The sequence below is a fragment of the Furipterus horrens genome, unplaced genomic scaffold (genome assembly GCF_987537825.1).
Source record: "Furipterus horrens unplaced genomic scaffold, mFurHor1.1.pri manual_scaffold_6, whole genome shotgun sequence".
NCBI classification, from domain to species: domain Eukaryota; kingdom Metazoa; phylum Chordata; class Mammalia; order Chiroptera; family Furipteridae; genus Furipterus; species Furipterus horrens.
In genome coordinates, this window is record NW_028327176.1 from 130304647 (window position 1) to 130321428 (window position 16782).

A 16782-nucleotide genomic window follows, 5' to 3' on the forward strand; every position below is an offset into this window, starting at 1 on the left:
TACACAGAAGTCATGTACGCAAACCTACAGTGTGGCACCCTAATCTTGGACTTCCCAATCTCCAGAATTGTAAAAATAAGTTACTATTATTTAAGCTACCCAGAGTCTATGGTATTTTTTAATGACAGTCCAAGAAGACTTACACACTCACAATTTTTTTCTCATCTACATAAACAATATCACAATTTAGAGGCAAGTAGATGAAGATGTCATAAAAAGGGCTGTAAAATATTTTATTTTTTTAGTTCACAGTGACATTTTAAATAATAATGTTCAAAATGCTATACATTTAAATGTAAAGAGCTAGCCTGATTAATTTTTTACCTGTCCCTGAGAAATCACCAAATGTTTAAGGCTTAATATTAAAGCACCGATTCTTGGAAATGCACATATTCTACAATTTTCAAGCAATTAAAAATATAACAACTACAGACAAAAGCTTTTCAAAAATTTACAACACCATGGTCTGGCTGGTGTGGCTCAGTGGATTGAATGCCTGTGAACTGAAAGATCGCTGGTTCGATTCCCAGTCAGGGCACATGCCTGGGTTGCAGGCCAGGACCTGTTTGAGGGAGTTTGAGAGGCAACTGATTGGTCTATCTCTTGCCCATCGATGTTTCTCTCCCTCTTTTTTTCCCTTCCTTTCTCTCTCTAAAAATAAATACATAAAATCTTTTTTAAAAAGCAACACCTAATGACCATTTTTTTGAAACCTTAAAAAAACATGTGAATAATATGATTGAATGGGCAATTTTTCCAAATAATATTTTAGAGTTCCCACAAAACCCAGCTTAGTGCCTAATATTGAGCTGAAACTCAATAAATATATTTGGAATGAACAGTAAACCTAATAACAAAACACAAAATGCTCAATCTTGAGAGACAAATTTGTTTCAAGGAGAAAAGCGAAGAATGGGAAGGAATTGTAAGTAGTATTCTAAATATTGAATCTTTAAAAATAATCATTTAAATTAACTTTCCTGAAGGATTATAATGAATTCCACATGTTTCTTTTATAGAGACAACTGACAACATAAACCAAAAATCTACTTGACTAAATTGCTTATACCTTTAAGCTTTTGGAGTATAATTATGTACATTCAGTGAAATGTAGTTGCAACCACACAATCACAAATATTTGTAAGCACTCAGTTTTCATTCCTTAAAGGGCTATAACCTGTCAATCACCCAACAAAAGCAAGAAGTCCTTTGTCTGTTCTGAAAAACTCACTAAGGATGTCTTCTTTACAGACACATGGTTAACTATGTAGAAAATGAAGAAAAAGGGAAAATAAATCTCCTAAAGTGTATCAACTCTAAATAAGAAAACAAATAAGATTTTACTTCTATTTCTCCACACTAAATATAATTATTTTCAAAGTGATACAATACAAAGGTTGTTTGCCTTGTCAGTTTGGCCTAAGGGAATTATGAATGATCTCTTTTAAAAATGGCAATAACAAGTGATGTATGTTCTCATAAAATTTAGATAACAGGTATAAAATGAAAGGTCATGAAACAATCACTTTTAATCATAATTAAGTTTGTTAGTCTTTATTAAAACAAAAAAAAAAATCAAAATTTCAGACACAGAATCACATGATATGTACAAGAATATACAAAAAGTAAAAGAAAAAAAAAACAAACAGTACATATCTACTATGCTAGCACAGCAGAAATTTTAACTGGTTATTTGATCCCAAATCCAAATGTTTACATCCAGGACGTCACAGAGGTAACTTCCTTTTGTACCTGAAGTAAAAACAAATCTATTTAATATAAGACAATAAAATAGGGTTCATTTGTGAATTGCCTAGCAGTTCCACTGTATTAAAATTCTACCTAAGACATATATAAATTATATATAGATATATAAATTAAACCAAAAGTAATCAGCTAGCATATGCCTCAAGTATAGTTGTTTTAGAGATGAGAAAAATGGCAAAGTATAGGCAGAGACCTTATAAAATCTCAGAGAGCTGAAGATTACCTGTACTGATTCACTGTAATTGAACATAAAATGTCCATAACTGCCACCCTGTTTTAATATACATATAACACTAATATAATAAAAGCTTATAATTAATAGGTAAACAGTCCAAATCTGAATTCTTCTACTCTGTGAAACTGGCATTTCATTGCTATACCACAGCCTTGAAGAGCAGTTAATTCATCTGACCAAAGGGATTAGTCAAAAAATAAAATCAATAAAAACTAATAACGTAAACATTGCTCAAACCTCAAAATCCTCAGAGGTCAATATAATATTACCATCCTTTTTTAAAATTCATTTTGTGCTCTCAGGTTAATATAAGTTCAGCTGCTTCCAAAATATTCAAGTCCGACTTACAAAATACTCCATTCAGTGTTACAGATGAAAGCCTGAAGAACTTAGTCCATTCTAGTGCTAGGACTTAACCTCACAGCTTCCTCTGGAAAGACTCTATAGGGTATAATGTCCCTTTCTGCTTTTAATTAGGAAAGGCTGAAGTCAAGGCAGAGGCTATTCAGTTCCTGACATCAAAATCCATTCTATGTTTGAGCATGTTGAATAAAGAAAATATCAAGAGCCGTTTGTTAAGGTTGTTCCTTTTTAAAAGGATCATAGTCACAAGGATTTCCCTAATTTTTACGTCCCTATTAAAATAAATGTCAGGCAACAACATGGATGGAACTAGAGAGAATTATGCTTAGTGAAATAAGCCAGGCAAAGAAAGAAAAATACCATATGATATCACCTAATACAGGAAACTAAAGAACAACACAAACAAAGGAACTAAATAGAACAAAGAGCAGAATAGCAGTCAATAGGGGGGAGGGAAGAGGGAGAGAAGGGGGATAAGTAAGGGAAGGGATTAATTAAAGAGCCTGTATGAAAGACTCATGGACATGGACAACGGGGAGGGATATGATTGTGGGAGAGGGGGTGGGTTGGGTGGGGGAGAGAAATTGGGGGAAAAGGGGACAACTGTAATTGAAAAACCAAAATAAAAAAATTAAAAAATAAATAAATAAATAAATAAATGTCAGCATATGATTAAAAACATAAATAATAAAATTGCCGCTTTTCAGTTACCTTATTGAGCTCTGGAAACAGTTCTTGTATTACAATGTCCAATAAAACATAAGTGAGCTAAAGCATAAAAAAAAGAATTTTAAGGCATTAGACAAAGAAAACCATTAAAATGATAAACACATAATTCAGGACTGTAGTTACTTCTAAATGGGAAGGCAGGGAATAGAATTTTCAGTATCAAAACAGCACAAAAATAGCTTCGATAGTATCAATAATGCTCTATTCTTAAGATGAGTGTTAGATACTTCTGTGTTCACATGTGGACATTTTATTATCATGCCTCTGAATTCATTTATGTTATATATTTTATATGTAACAAAAAATTTAAAGAAACGAGGAGGATACAAAATTGTAACTATATTAAGATCTCAACAGATATGTATAGAATCTAAACATAAAAATGTTAACTGTGGTTATTCTATGTTATCTGAATGATGAAATTCTCAATTTTTAAATTTTTACTTCATTTCATGAATTTTCTGTATATTCCAAATTTTCTACAATAAATGTTTATTTTAAATCAAAACAATTCATGTTATAAAGAAAAAAAGGTAGTTACTTCTAAAAGGAGTAACACAAATAAAACACAGTTGTTTCAATTTGAATGTCTGAATTATATTGTCTTGATTTAATAGTGTCACTTCACAGTTAATAATATACCAGACCCTCCCTGGTTGGTGTGTCTCAGTAGGTTGAGAGCCAGCCTGGGAACCAAAAGGTTGTTGGTTCGATACCCAGACAGGGCCCACGCCTGGATTGTGGGACAAGTCCCGGGTTGGGGACATGCAAGAGGCAACTGATCCACGTTTCTCTTGCACATCCATGTTCCTCTCCCTTTCTCCCTCCCTTCCCCTCTCTCTAAAAAGTAAATAAAATCTTTTTTAAAAAGTAATATACCAGACCCCTATTGCATCATTCACCAAACCTAGCCAACTCTAGTCAACCTGCGTTAATGAATTTTACCTGTTTGTTGAGAACTGGTTGCTGTAAACCATCAAACAGAAGCCTGATGCTTTTATACTTAGCTTCTTCACCAATGCACTTGACAATCAGATCTAAACAAGAAAGTCAAATGTGAAACAATTTTATATCATAAAGTGGTTCATCATTAACTGAATCATAAAAGAAAATATCCTGTTTCCAAGATATTATGCAAAAATTATAAATCAAAATGTTCTAAACCAGGTTTCTGCAAGGGTTCTATGGTCAAGTTGAGAAATGCAGTACCAGGTATCCTCTTTTAGGAGATTCATGTGCACAAATAAAACTGCAGGCATACAGAACGTCGCAGGAAAGAAATCTGCCTATACTGTTAAGGGATAAAAGATAGTTGGAAAATAATACACATTGTATTATTCCGTTCAGGAAAAATAAAATAAAACCCTAAAATTATGTCTGTACATTTGTACAAACATGTATAGAAATGCATAGAAAAACGTCTGTTGAGGATTAACACCAACTGGAGCTCGTGGCTATTTTTGCACAGTGGGAAGAGGATAGTTCCTACTTTTTACTCTATGTATTTTCATGTTTGACTATCTTAATATCAGGAAAAAAGGTTTAATTTAATTTTTAACATAGACATTCTTCATTGAATATGACCACTTTGTTTCTGTTCTATTTGCATAAATACTATTAACCATCTTACAAAACAATCCTTTTAGGAAATGTTTAAACACTAATTTAGAGTCGAAAAAGTGTAATGCATCACTTCTGTTACCAAAAAGAAATAGTTCTTACTAAAATCTCTGAATGTTTTCCCCCAAACAAGAAAATCATTTGTAAGTAAACAAGGCACTCAAATATTTGTCCCTTCCCCGCAATCATCATGAAACTCTTAACGCTGGTCATAGAAGATTCTCACTTTACATTCGCTCACCTAACCCTAAAAGACAAAGACCAAATTCAATTCACAATAGGCATAGTAGATCCTTAGTATTTTCAAGCTATGTAACCCAATATGGATCTTTCTGAATCCTCTAATTCACTAATACTACATAGAATTTCTCAATTAATATGCTTGGAGCATATGGACAAAAATAAGTGATCCTTTCAGATCCCTCAGGAGTCACTAAGAAATGAAGAGTAAAGGACAACAGAATGGCATGCTAAGCTTACTCGCTAGCTAAATTACTCCTTCCCCAAATGAAAGTCTCAAACTAGATGTGATTCAAATTTGTGCTTCAGCAAAATAACAAATTATTACATTCACTGGCTTTCCATGTTGTTCCTGAATATCAAAACTAACACTGTTAAAACCGTGAATGCTACATCATGTTATAAAACAGGTAAGAAATTATTTCATCATTTACCTACAGAAGACTTATTCAAAAATAGCAGGAATTTAACTTGTCATCACACAGAGCAGCAGAACCATTCTGAGGGTAATTTTTCAATGATGAGGATTCTGTTAAGGTACAGTCCTCAGCCTTCTTCAATTCTTACTCTATTCCCCATGGTCATTATTATCCGCTCACATGTGACTTTCATCTCTATCCTGTACCGTCATTCCTCCAATTTCCAAACATGGACAGCTAAATGCTCACTCGACATTTCCCCCTGAATAATGTCCTAAACTAAATAGTATCCTCTGCTTTGATCCCCTGACATTTTTTCCTTGTATTTCCTATCTCAGTAAGAGGTTAGTGCCATACATTTACTTAGTGGCCCGAGCCTACCTCCTTTACGGGAGAGGTGGTCATTCTCCTCCTTTGAGAAACTCTGTGATTGAACATGACTTTATTATTGCATGTATGTTTTGACTGCATGTCTGTCTTCCTGCTAGACATGAGCTATACAAATACACTTTTTTAAATCCCTTGCACTCTGCATAGTGCCTGGCACACAGAAGGTGCTCATGGTAGGCAAAAGGATTCCAACTGTCCCACAAATATGTCACTTGGACTACTCTGATTATTATGTTAAAAGATCTATTTATTTGTGCGTGTAGAAACAGCCTTGCCTTAAAATTCTCAGTGCTATCATCATAAAAAACAAATTTTAACAAATGAGTTAATTTTAATTAGCCCGTATAACTATTTCTAAAATGAAAACTCACAGTAAAAATTAGCTTCAATAATTACTATACATTGTGACCTCAAAGGAGTTTTAATCTATAGTAGACTACTTAAATATTACACCTGGAATGTAATTCATCATTTTTTCAAAAGTCTGTTTTGCTCGTTGTTGCTTATCTTGGAGAGAGCGAGGTTCAGTGTTTTCACAGAATACAGCATCTAGAAAAAAAAAAAAATTCTGGAATTTTCACCTATTATACACAAAGTATGTATTTCCTCATAGTGGAAATACTAATAAAACAAATGAAAACAAGACTTTTAGATCCTAATAAAATCATTAAGAGTACACAAAACATGAAACAAACACATGAGAAAATACAAACCTCTAAGAAGAGTTATAAGTGAGACCAAACGGTGCTCCTGAAATAACTGTTCTAGTTTACAGTGAAGATAGTAGTCAGTATACATTTCCAGGGTGTTTTTAAAGAGGATTCGAGTTCCCATTAAGAGATGATGAAGCCAGTCAGGAACTTGAAAAACTCGTCCTAAAAGCATCACATAAAATACTTTGTTGTTAAGATAAATATTTTAACATTTACCAATATAAAAAACACAATTGCTCAACATTTTACTTGTTAACACTAGTAATTTTATTATGTTCAAGGCAATTGTACTGAATTCTTATAAAAGTACCTACAATTTTTAAAAAACTTACAATGGGAAAATACTCGAGCATTATTTTGTATCACAGTAGAAATATGATACCTGAGTAAAAAACATTTTAACAGTAACCACATTGATCTTACCTACGTACATCAGGTAATCATAAACTCCTTCTACTGTCATCATCTCCATAAAATAATTTTGGTTTTGCTTTCTTTCTGTATTCTCAGCACGGTTTGCATTATTCTTAAACAGGTCATTGAAAAGCTGAAGTAAAAGTTGAAACAATAAAGAGATGTGTAGTTTATTACACCTACTGATAATAATCACTAAGGCTAAAGTGACACAGAGCAAAGACATTTAAATTTTCCAATCAAAACAGAACATCAAGTTAGGATCTGTCTAAAATTCCACACTTATACCTAATATTGAATTTAAAAAATGTTCCTCCCAAAACATTTAAAAAAAGCCTACATTCATTTCAGACACAACAGGTATTTCATTATCTATACAGACTATGTTTCTTTACACCAAAAGGAGCAAATGAATGCATAAAAATGTATAAAGGTATTAATGAGAGCTAATTTTAAAACTAACATGATTTAAAAATTATAAATCGCTATTTAATTAAAGGTTGTTTAGAGATGAACATTAAATTTTAAGCAAAGTTTATCTAGACAATGATAGTCAAAGCCCAGAAAGGACTTTGATTAATGTGAAAAAAAAAAAAAACAAAAAAACAAGACATGAAGAATTATGAATGATGAAATGCACCTAAATCTCTAAATGCAACTAAGTCCTACTTAACCCCAAACTTTACAAAAAGCATCTATTCTCAATAATAATCAAACAGCAGAAATTATGGAAGTAGAAGAAACTTTGATAGAAAAAAATCAACAAAGCCAAAAAATAAATGCGCAAAACCTTTGGCAAGACTGATCAAAAAAGAAAAGAAAAAGAGGACACAAATAAAGGGGAACATAATTACTGATGTCAGAGAAAATAAAGAGAATATTATTGACAATTTTAGGTTAAAAGGTTTTCAAATTTAGATAAAATGGAAAATTTGTTGAAAAATATGACCTATCAAAAACTGATTCATAAAATAATAAACCTAGAATATTATAATCACTAAAGATATTAAATTTGGTTAAAAAAAATCTTCCTACAAACAAAACTCAAGGCCCAGATGACTTTACCAACAAGTTCTATCAATTATTTTAAAAACTAATAATTTCAGTAACTCTACCAGCAAATTAGAAAAAGGTTACTATAACATCAATACCAAAACCTGATAAGGACAAAATAAGAAAGTCAGTCCACCTGTAAACACAGATATAAACTTCCTTAATCCCCTGAAGGATATCTATAAAAAAAGCTACACTGTACTATTTAATGGTGAAACACTGAAATCATTCCCTTTGTATAGCAGGTCCTAGCCATAAATGAAACAAAGCATGCCATCATTTGCAGGTAAGTTTTTAAATCTAAAAATATTAATAAATATATTACTAAAATTAATGTAAGTCTAGACTGTCTTTTGAGCTCACATAGCTCCCCAGGCTGGAAACTACTATTACCCTAAGCTGAGCTTCTTGCAGACAGAGAATATATATTCCTAGTGCCTAACACTCAATAGTAGGCACACAATAAAATACTTGTTTAATGAATAGATAAAATACTTTATAAACCATTACAATTAGTAATACCATCAAATAAATATAAATACATTATAGCAAGTAATTCCTTGACTATTGGAATTTGGTGATTTATAACCTCAGAAAATCGCTTTTAAAAAAATACCCCAAATACAGAAATAGAAGTTTGCAAATACATTATCTAAAGAAACATTTAAACTGTTAAAGCAAAGAACCAAGCAACTATTTGCAATACCCTCCTTATACTGTACAACTGATTTCCATATAAAGAAAATTAAAAGTCCCATCCACTTCATTAACACAGGATTCTCCTTATAATGGAAAAGTCATCTCAAGTAGGACAACTTCAGACTTAATGGCTCTTATGGCAATGTTCAGTACCTTCTTGTTGTTTTCTGAAGTAGGGCTGAGAATGGTCAATTCTGGTTTACTTGGTTTAGGCTTTGGAGATTCGCAAGAATTAATGAAATTCATGATGAAAGGTTCCAAATGCTGACCTTTCTGTGGTAATACAGAGATCATAGTATACAAATAGAAAATTAAGATTATGATTTTCAGTCTCACATAACCCATTAAAATCTATTAATATTTAAATATGCTTTTAACTATCATATTATACAATAGAATATACTTAAATTATTTACCTCTTTCATTAGTTTTCCAGGAACAGACTTTATAATTTTCCCTGCAATCAGAAGTATATTATTAATTTTATGAAGGCATAATATATATCATAATTGCTTATTTGAATACTTTACTAAGTAATTTTAAATACTAAACAGCCAAGTAAAAAGTAAAATGATAAGAAATATTTATTATTGCCCACTTCACACAACAGAAATTTACAGTAACTATGGTATACTTAACTATTTATAGATACAACATTTGGGATTTACTTTAAAATAATCCAGTTGGGTGGCAGGTGGGGGAAGGGATAGAACAAGCCAAGCATTGATAACTATGGAAATAGAGGAAGGAGTTCATTATACAAATTTCTCTACTTTTGTGTATATTCGAAATTTTCCATGAAGATTTTAAATAATGGTGAATATATAAAGATATTTAAAGGTATACAAAAGTGAGTCAAAAGAAAAAAAGTTTTAAAATTGCTACATTTGAATTGCTATTTGAGTAGTTTATATTCTGTATTCTAGATTAAGAATATACATTCTAATCCTGTTTACCAAATTTCTTCTTTACTTTATCTCCACATTCTCTTGTAACAAAATACCAACATCTTAAGATTGCCTCCCTTCAAAATAATAAACGAACAAATGGGACTACATCAAACCAAAAAGTTTTTGCACAGCAAAGGAAAAAATCAACAAGATAAAAAAGATGAGCCACAGAATGGAAGAACATATTTGCTGATATATCTGATAAGGGGTTAATACACAAAATTTATAGAGAACTTATAAAACTCAACACCAAAAAAACAAACAACCCAGTCAAAAAATGGGCAAAGCACCTGAATAGACACTTATCTAAAAAGAACACACAGATGGCCATTAGATATATGAAAAGATTCTCAAAGTCATTAATCATTAGAGAAATGCAAATTAAAACCACAATGACATATCATCAGACTGGCTATCTTCAATAAATCAACAAACAACACGTGTTGGAGAAGATGTGGAGAAAGGGGAACCCTCTAGCAGTGTTGGTGGGAATGGCGACTGGTGCAGCCTCTGTGGAAAGCAGTTGGAGATAAATCAAAAAATTATAAATGGATCTGCCTTTTGACCCAACGATTCCACTTCTGGGAATATATCCGAAGAAACCCAAAACACTAATTCGAAAGAACATAAGCACCCCTATGTTCACTGCAGCATTATTTATAATCACCAAGATATGGAAGCAGCCTAAGTGTCCATCAGTAGATGAGTGGATAAAACAACTATGGGACATTTACACAGTGGAATACTACTTGGCTATAAAAAAGAAGAAAACTTTACCCTTTGTGACAGTATGGATGGACCTGGAGTACATTATGCTAAGTGAAATAAGCCAGTCAGAGAAAGACAAATACCATATGATTTCACTCATATGTGGAATCTAATAAACAAACTGAACTAATAAACAAAATAGAGACACACTGATAGCTAGAGAGCAGGATGGCAGTCTAAGGGGTGGGGCAGAGGTTAAGGGGTGGAGGGATTGAGCAAAAAGGAAAAATGACTCATGGACAACAGTATGGTGACTGCAGGAGGGGAGGGGGGTATAAAGAACTAAATGGTAATGGAGAAAAATACAATTAAAAATCCTTAAAAAACAAAAGATTTTTCTCAAGCATTTAGAAATGACTGCAAAAATTAGGCAAAATTGATAAATACTACTTAAATTTCCTTCAGTTCAATTTAGAAAAAGCAGACTTATGACAATAGCAAGATATAATAATAGAAATCAAAAATAAAGATTCTTTTATGACATGCAAACCACCCAACCATCCCACCTGGCTCTTTCATTTTAGTACCCCCATATACCACTTCTCCCTCATTAGAATTTCCAAAGGTCCTCAAATTACAGGTTTCCATTCTATGCTTTTCTCTCTAGTATACGCTCTTCTGAGCCAAATGATTTGCTCAATCTAGTTTCAAGTAACACTCAAATCTCTACTCCTTGCCTATCTCCTGGCCTCTCTTTCTTTATAAAATTTCTGCAACTAAATTCTATAAACTAAACAAGTTCAGAACTGCTCTTAATTTATTCCTTGTCTCAGCAAGTAACAACATTCACCCAGTTGATTAAATAGAAACCTTGGTCACTTTGAACATTTCTTCTCCTTCAATCAAACCTAGGCAGTAACTAGGTCTAACCAATTCTATGTTATATAAGCAAATATAAAATATGCTCACATTTTCCCCTGATAAGAAGACCCCTCCACACACACATACCAAACATTTTGGCTCAACTAATATATTAATTTGAAAAGACACAGATGAAAGCCAAATGCCTACTTGTAATATTTAAGCCATTTGTTTAGGTCAATATAGACTTAAGATTACATTATATAAATATATTTAGAAAGATTGATTTCCTTCCATTATTATCTTTACCAACTTTATTCAAACTTTTCAGGATTATATTATTCTGGTCTGCATTTAACTTTATATAAAAGAAATCATGCTGCATATATTCTTTTGTGTCCTGCTTCTTTAATTCAACATGTTAAGATTATCAATACTGTTGCAAGAAGCTATATGCTATAGGTATTCATTGCTATAGGTATTCATTTAATGACTCTACCACAATTTATCCGTCCATTCTATTGCTGGTGAACATTTGAATTATTTCCAGTTTTGGCCATTATAAACAATGCTGCTCTGAACATTCTTAAATATGAATATAAGCTTCTCTAGAATATATATTTCAGAGAGAAACTGCTGGGTCATTTAGTTTTATACTAAACTGTTTTTTCAAGTGGTTTTCCAATTTATATTCCTACCAATACTGTGCAAGAAGCCCTTTGGCTTCTTATACAAATACAGCTTCACTATATAAATTATTTTTCGAAATTAATCTGAAAATGCTAATTCTTTTCAGTTTATCCTCTTATATTTGATTCTCTAATTTGACTTACCAAGATTGACATCTGGTAGTATCTTATCAAGAAATTGTGTTTCTCCACCATTGGGGGAGAGAAAATCTGCCAGAAGTTGACTATTACTCAGTTCTGGATGCTGCAGAAGTTTCTTTAATAAAAGAAGGAAAAAAAAAAGTTTAAAAATCTAGAAGGGTGATTAAACTATTTTAAAATAATTTTTTAAACCAAGAAAACAATTTTTAAATCCTCAAAAGCTAATTCATATTCAGAATAATAAAACTGCATTTATAGAAAGAATAGTATCATAGAGTAGACAGGCCTTCAGACTCTACAGTCACTTACTGGGTTAGAATTCTGGCTCTTCTAACTGTTAGTTTGGTGTTCCTAGAAAAGTTTCTAAACTGCCTAAGAGTAAATTTCCTCATGCATAAAATGAAAATAACACTACCTACTTTATAATGTTGTTCTATAAAGTATTTAGCACCTACCTGATACACAGGAAGGAAGATTAAACCTGAGCTAGTATTATTTCTCAGTTTCTCAACTATAAAACAAGTATTACAATATCACACATCTATCTTGATAATTAAAAGAAGTTGGCAAAAATTAAAAGGATTTAGCAAAAACTAAATGTGAAAATATAACTTGGAAAATCTCTTGTCTGTTCTCTCTACAACACTATTTTCTTATGTGACAAACTGACCTCTTCATGCCAAGATTAATCCAGTCTTACCTAATATTCAGTTTTGTAACTATAAGACAGTTACAAAACTTTATGAGCAAGAAATCTACAGGGTGGGACAAAAGTAGGTTTACAGTTGTGAGTACATGAAACAGTTTATTCTTATATTATTACTTATTAATTATTATATTATCATCCATAGAACAACTGTAAACCTACTTTTGCCCCACCTTATATAAAAATACAAAATAGTATTGTAACCTTTAACTTCATATTACTAGAAAAAAGTTCTAGAAGGAGGTACTCTAGTTTTTAGAATTAGTTAGTTCAAATAATGGGTTAATGATATCAACGATAACACAGGTTAACACTATGTGTTGTGTTCAAATGTCCTTGTAGTAGTTAACAGTTAATTCATATTTCAATTTTCACAACACACACACACAAAAATATAAAGACTACTTTCTGAGTTCAAGTATTCAACAGTTCAAATACAGAAAGTAAAATGTAAATATCCCTTTATAGTGTTGAATATTTTAATTCTAAAGTACTTGTTTTTGGCTATAGGGTAACCAAATTTAACTGAGTTAACATTATATAAAAACTACAAAACTGCATGTCAAATAAAAAAGATGTTTTAAGAAGTAAAATAAAAGTATCCACATTGGTCTTATGCACTTGATTAAAGAAAGTTGGTCATTAATTTTAGAGAAGTCTCAGATAAGTAACTTTTAAGCTGACAGTACCAACAATGGGAGGGGGGGGAGTTACATCTTTTACATAACACAATGCCCACACTCTGAGAAAAACAGAATTCAGTGCCAACTGGTAAATGGTAGAGTCAGGAGATCCCCCAAGAAATTGGAAAAACATCTTAAAATTGAAAAAGGAAAGGAATTGAGGAATAAAACAGGAGGGAAGTTCTAGAGATCAGAAAGCACAAAACACAAAATCAAACAAAGAATAAGACAAAAGTAACAAAAATTACCCAGTATTCTCAGAATGTATTTAATCTTTTACACCAAACTTTTTGGTCCTTTCTTTAACTACCCACACAAAAGCTAAGTCCAACATGAGAAATTTTTTCCTCTAAGAAGACATCTGGTATTTTGCTTCTGGTCAAGATGGCGGCATAGGTAAACACAGATTGCCTACTCACACAACCAGATCTGAATTACAGTTAAATTATAGAACAACCATCATTCAGAACTGTCAGAAATCAAGTGGAATGAAAGTCTTGCAACTACAGAATTAAAGAAATCACATCCATCCAGATTGGTAGGAGGGGAAGAGACGTGAAACAGGCTGGTTCCATATCCTCGTGTGGTGGATAAAAATACAGGAGGGATCTCAGGAGCAAGGAGTCGCAGCCCCACACCAGGCCCCCAGCTCAGGGGTCTAGTGCCAGGAAGATAAGTCCCTACAACTTTTGGCTACAAAAACCAGCAGGGATTGAGTCAGTGGAAGAAAATTCTAGAGTCCCAAGCTGTTCCCCTTAAAGAATCCACACACAGACTTACTCAGACTCACTCCCTCTGAGTTATAGCACTAAGGTAGCAGCTTGAAATGCAGTGGCATACAGGAAGGAAGTAAAGTGTCAGGCCTCAAGGGGAGAGCTGGGAGACAACTTTCTCCCAGACCAAAAGGCAGACAGAGGCCACTGTCCCTTTTCAGAACCCTCCCACAGCATAGCCTGCAGGCAGGTGCCATATCTGAGACTCCATCAACCTGGCTAACACTGTTTGCACTGCTCCCCCCAGAGATGCCCTGAGGCTCCATCCAACCCAATTTACAACTGTTAACAGTGGCTTTTCCATATGAAAGGCTGGTCTTGGCTCATGCTTCACAATTTCCTAAATCCTTTCAAACAAGCAACAGCAGGCCTTAGGTAGCCCCAGCCCTTATACCTCTTGTTACATGGTCCCAGGCTGGGCACTAGCAGCAGCCAGCCTAGGTTCACAGCCTAGCTTCGCTTGGGAATCTCTAAGCCCAGCACAAGGAGTAGCCATCTCAGATTGCTTTATGGTTCAGGCAGGGCGGCCCCAGGCACAACACAGGTTGGGGTTGACGTTGGCCTTCAACACCCAGGAAGCCCCAGGCCCTGCAACCCAGTAGACAGCTATAGACCATGTGGAAGCACAGCTGATCCTCCACAAAGGGCAGAGGTTGGCGGTCAGTGGTCACAGCTAATTCTTAAGGCAATGACTGGCCTGGGTAAATACCTCCAACTGATTTGCCAACAGCAACCAAGGCTCAACTATAAGAGGAGGGTATACTCAGCCCACATTAAGGACACACCTTGAGTACCCAGCTTGGGTGAAAGGGGAGGCTGTGCCACTGGGCCCTACAGAACACCTACTACATTAGGCCACACTGACAAGACATGGAGTATAAACAGCTGTATCTCATACATAGAAACAAACACAGGAAGGCTGCCAAAACAAGGAGACAAAGAAACATGGCCCAAATGAAAGAACATATCAAAACTCCAGAAAAAGAACTATATAAAATGGAGTTAACCAATCTATCAGATGAAGAGTTCAAAACACTAGTTATAAGGATGCTCAAGAAAATTAGTGAGGACATCAACAGCATAAAGAAGATCCAGTCAGAAATGAAGGATATACTAATTGAAATAAAAAACAATTTACAGGAAAACAACAGTAGAGTGGATGAAGATGAGAATCAAATCAAAGATACAGAACATAAGGAAGTAAAAAAAATCCAATCAGAACAACAAGAAAAAAAAAAAAAAAGAATCCAAAATATGAGAATAGTGTAAGCAGCCTCTGGGACAACTTCAAGCACTCCAACTTTCTCATCACAGGAGTGCCAGAAGGAGAAGAGGAAGAGCAAGAAACTGGAAATCTATTTGAAAAAAAAAAATGAAAGAAAACTTCCCTAATTTGGTGAAGGAAATAGACATGCAAGTCCAGGAAGCACAGAGAATACCAAAGAAAATGGATGCAAAGAGGCCCACTCCAACACATATCATAATTGAAATACCAAAGGTTAAAGATACTCTTAAAAGCAGCAAGAGGAAAGCAGTTAGTTACCTAGAGGGGAGTTCCCATAAGACTGTCAGCTGATTTCTCAAAAGAAACTTTGCAGGCTAGAAGAGATTGGCAAAAACTATTCAAAGTCACAAAAAGCAGGGATCTGCATCCAGCAGATCGCACTTACCAGCAAAGATATAATTTAGATCGAAGGGCAGATAAAGAGCTTCCCAGACAAGAAAAAACTAAAGGTGTTCATCATCACCAAACCATTATGATATGAAAACTTAAAGGGACTTATTTAAGAAAAAGAAGATCAAAACTATAAACAATAAAATGGCCTTAAATACATATTTATGAACAACTGAATCTAAAAAACAAACTAAGCAAACAAAAAGAAAAGAGACAGAATCATGGATATGGAGAGCATTTTGATGGTTGCCAGATGTGAGTGTGGTGTGGGGAAATGGGTGAAGAGGTGAGGGTATTAAGAAACACAAATAGGTAGTTACAGAATAGCCATGGGGATATAAAGCACAGTGTAGAAAATGGAGTAACCAAAGAACTTATATGAGTGACCCATGGACATGAACAGTGGTGTGGGGATGGCCTGAGGGAGTGGCGGGTGCTGAGTGGAGGGGGCCAATGGGGGAAAAACTGGGACAACTGTTATAGCATTATCAATAAAATATAATATTTTTAAAAAGAATATATCTGGTATTTCATTAGTTTATCAATTTTTTAAGAAGTATACTTTTGACAATAATTCATCTTCACTTTAAAAAATTTAAATAAAAGAATTTTAGAAATCTACATTGACAGGTATTTATAAAGCAAAGCATGTACATTTGAGAGAAAAAGAGAATTACAGAATGCTATAATTTGCAATGTTTTAAATTAAGTTGGTGGTATACCTGTAGATATTCCTGAAACTCTTCTCTCTTTGACTTTAAGAATTCATAATTTTTGGGGCCAATGATCCTTTTGGAAGGAAGCTGGGCATCAGGAAATGTGCCTGAAATTAATATAAACGAAAGTTTTTACTATGTTCTGCTACTACTTTAAAAACCGAATTTACTATAACAAATTCATATGCACAATGCTGCCTTGTAGAGATGTATCCTTTAAAAAATCTTGACAAATCCA

At 33.5% G+C, this 16782-nt stretch overlaps 1 protein-coding gene across 4 annotated transcripts in view; it reads right to left on the bottom strand.

The window, feature by feature from the left end:
* Nucleotides 1–1552: 1552 nt before the first annotated feature.
* Nucleotides 1553–16782, bottom strand: part of SNX14 (sorting nexin 14) — a 99641-nt gene continuing 84411 nt past the window's right edge. For all 4 annotated transcript variants that reach the window (XM_090279637.1, XM_090279638.1, XM_090279640.1 and 1 more), the window contains 10 exons: nt 16551–16651; nt 11995–12106; nt 9059–9099; nt 8796–8915; nt 6900–7023; nt 6477–6638; nt 6217–6312; nt 4040–4131; nt 3077–3133; nt 1553–1752 (listed from right to left, as the gene is read on the bottom strand). In XM_090279637.1, the coding sequence (XP_090135763.1) occupies nt 1714–1752; nt 3077–3133; nt 4040–4131; nt 6217–6312; nt 6477–6638; nt 6900–7023; nt 8796–8915; nt 9059–9099; nt 11995–12106; nt 16551–16651 (944 nt within the window). In that variant the 3' untranslated portion in view covers nt 1553–1713. The remainder of the gene's footprint in view (nt 1753–3076; nt 3134–4039; nt 4132–6216; nt 6313–6476; nt 6639–6899; nt 7024–8795; nt 8916–9058; nt 9100–11994; nt 12107–16550; nt 16652–16782) is intronic.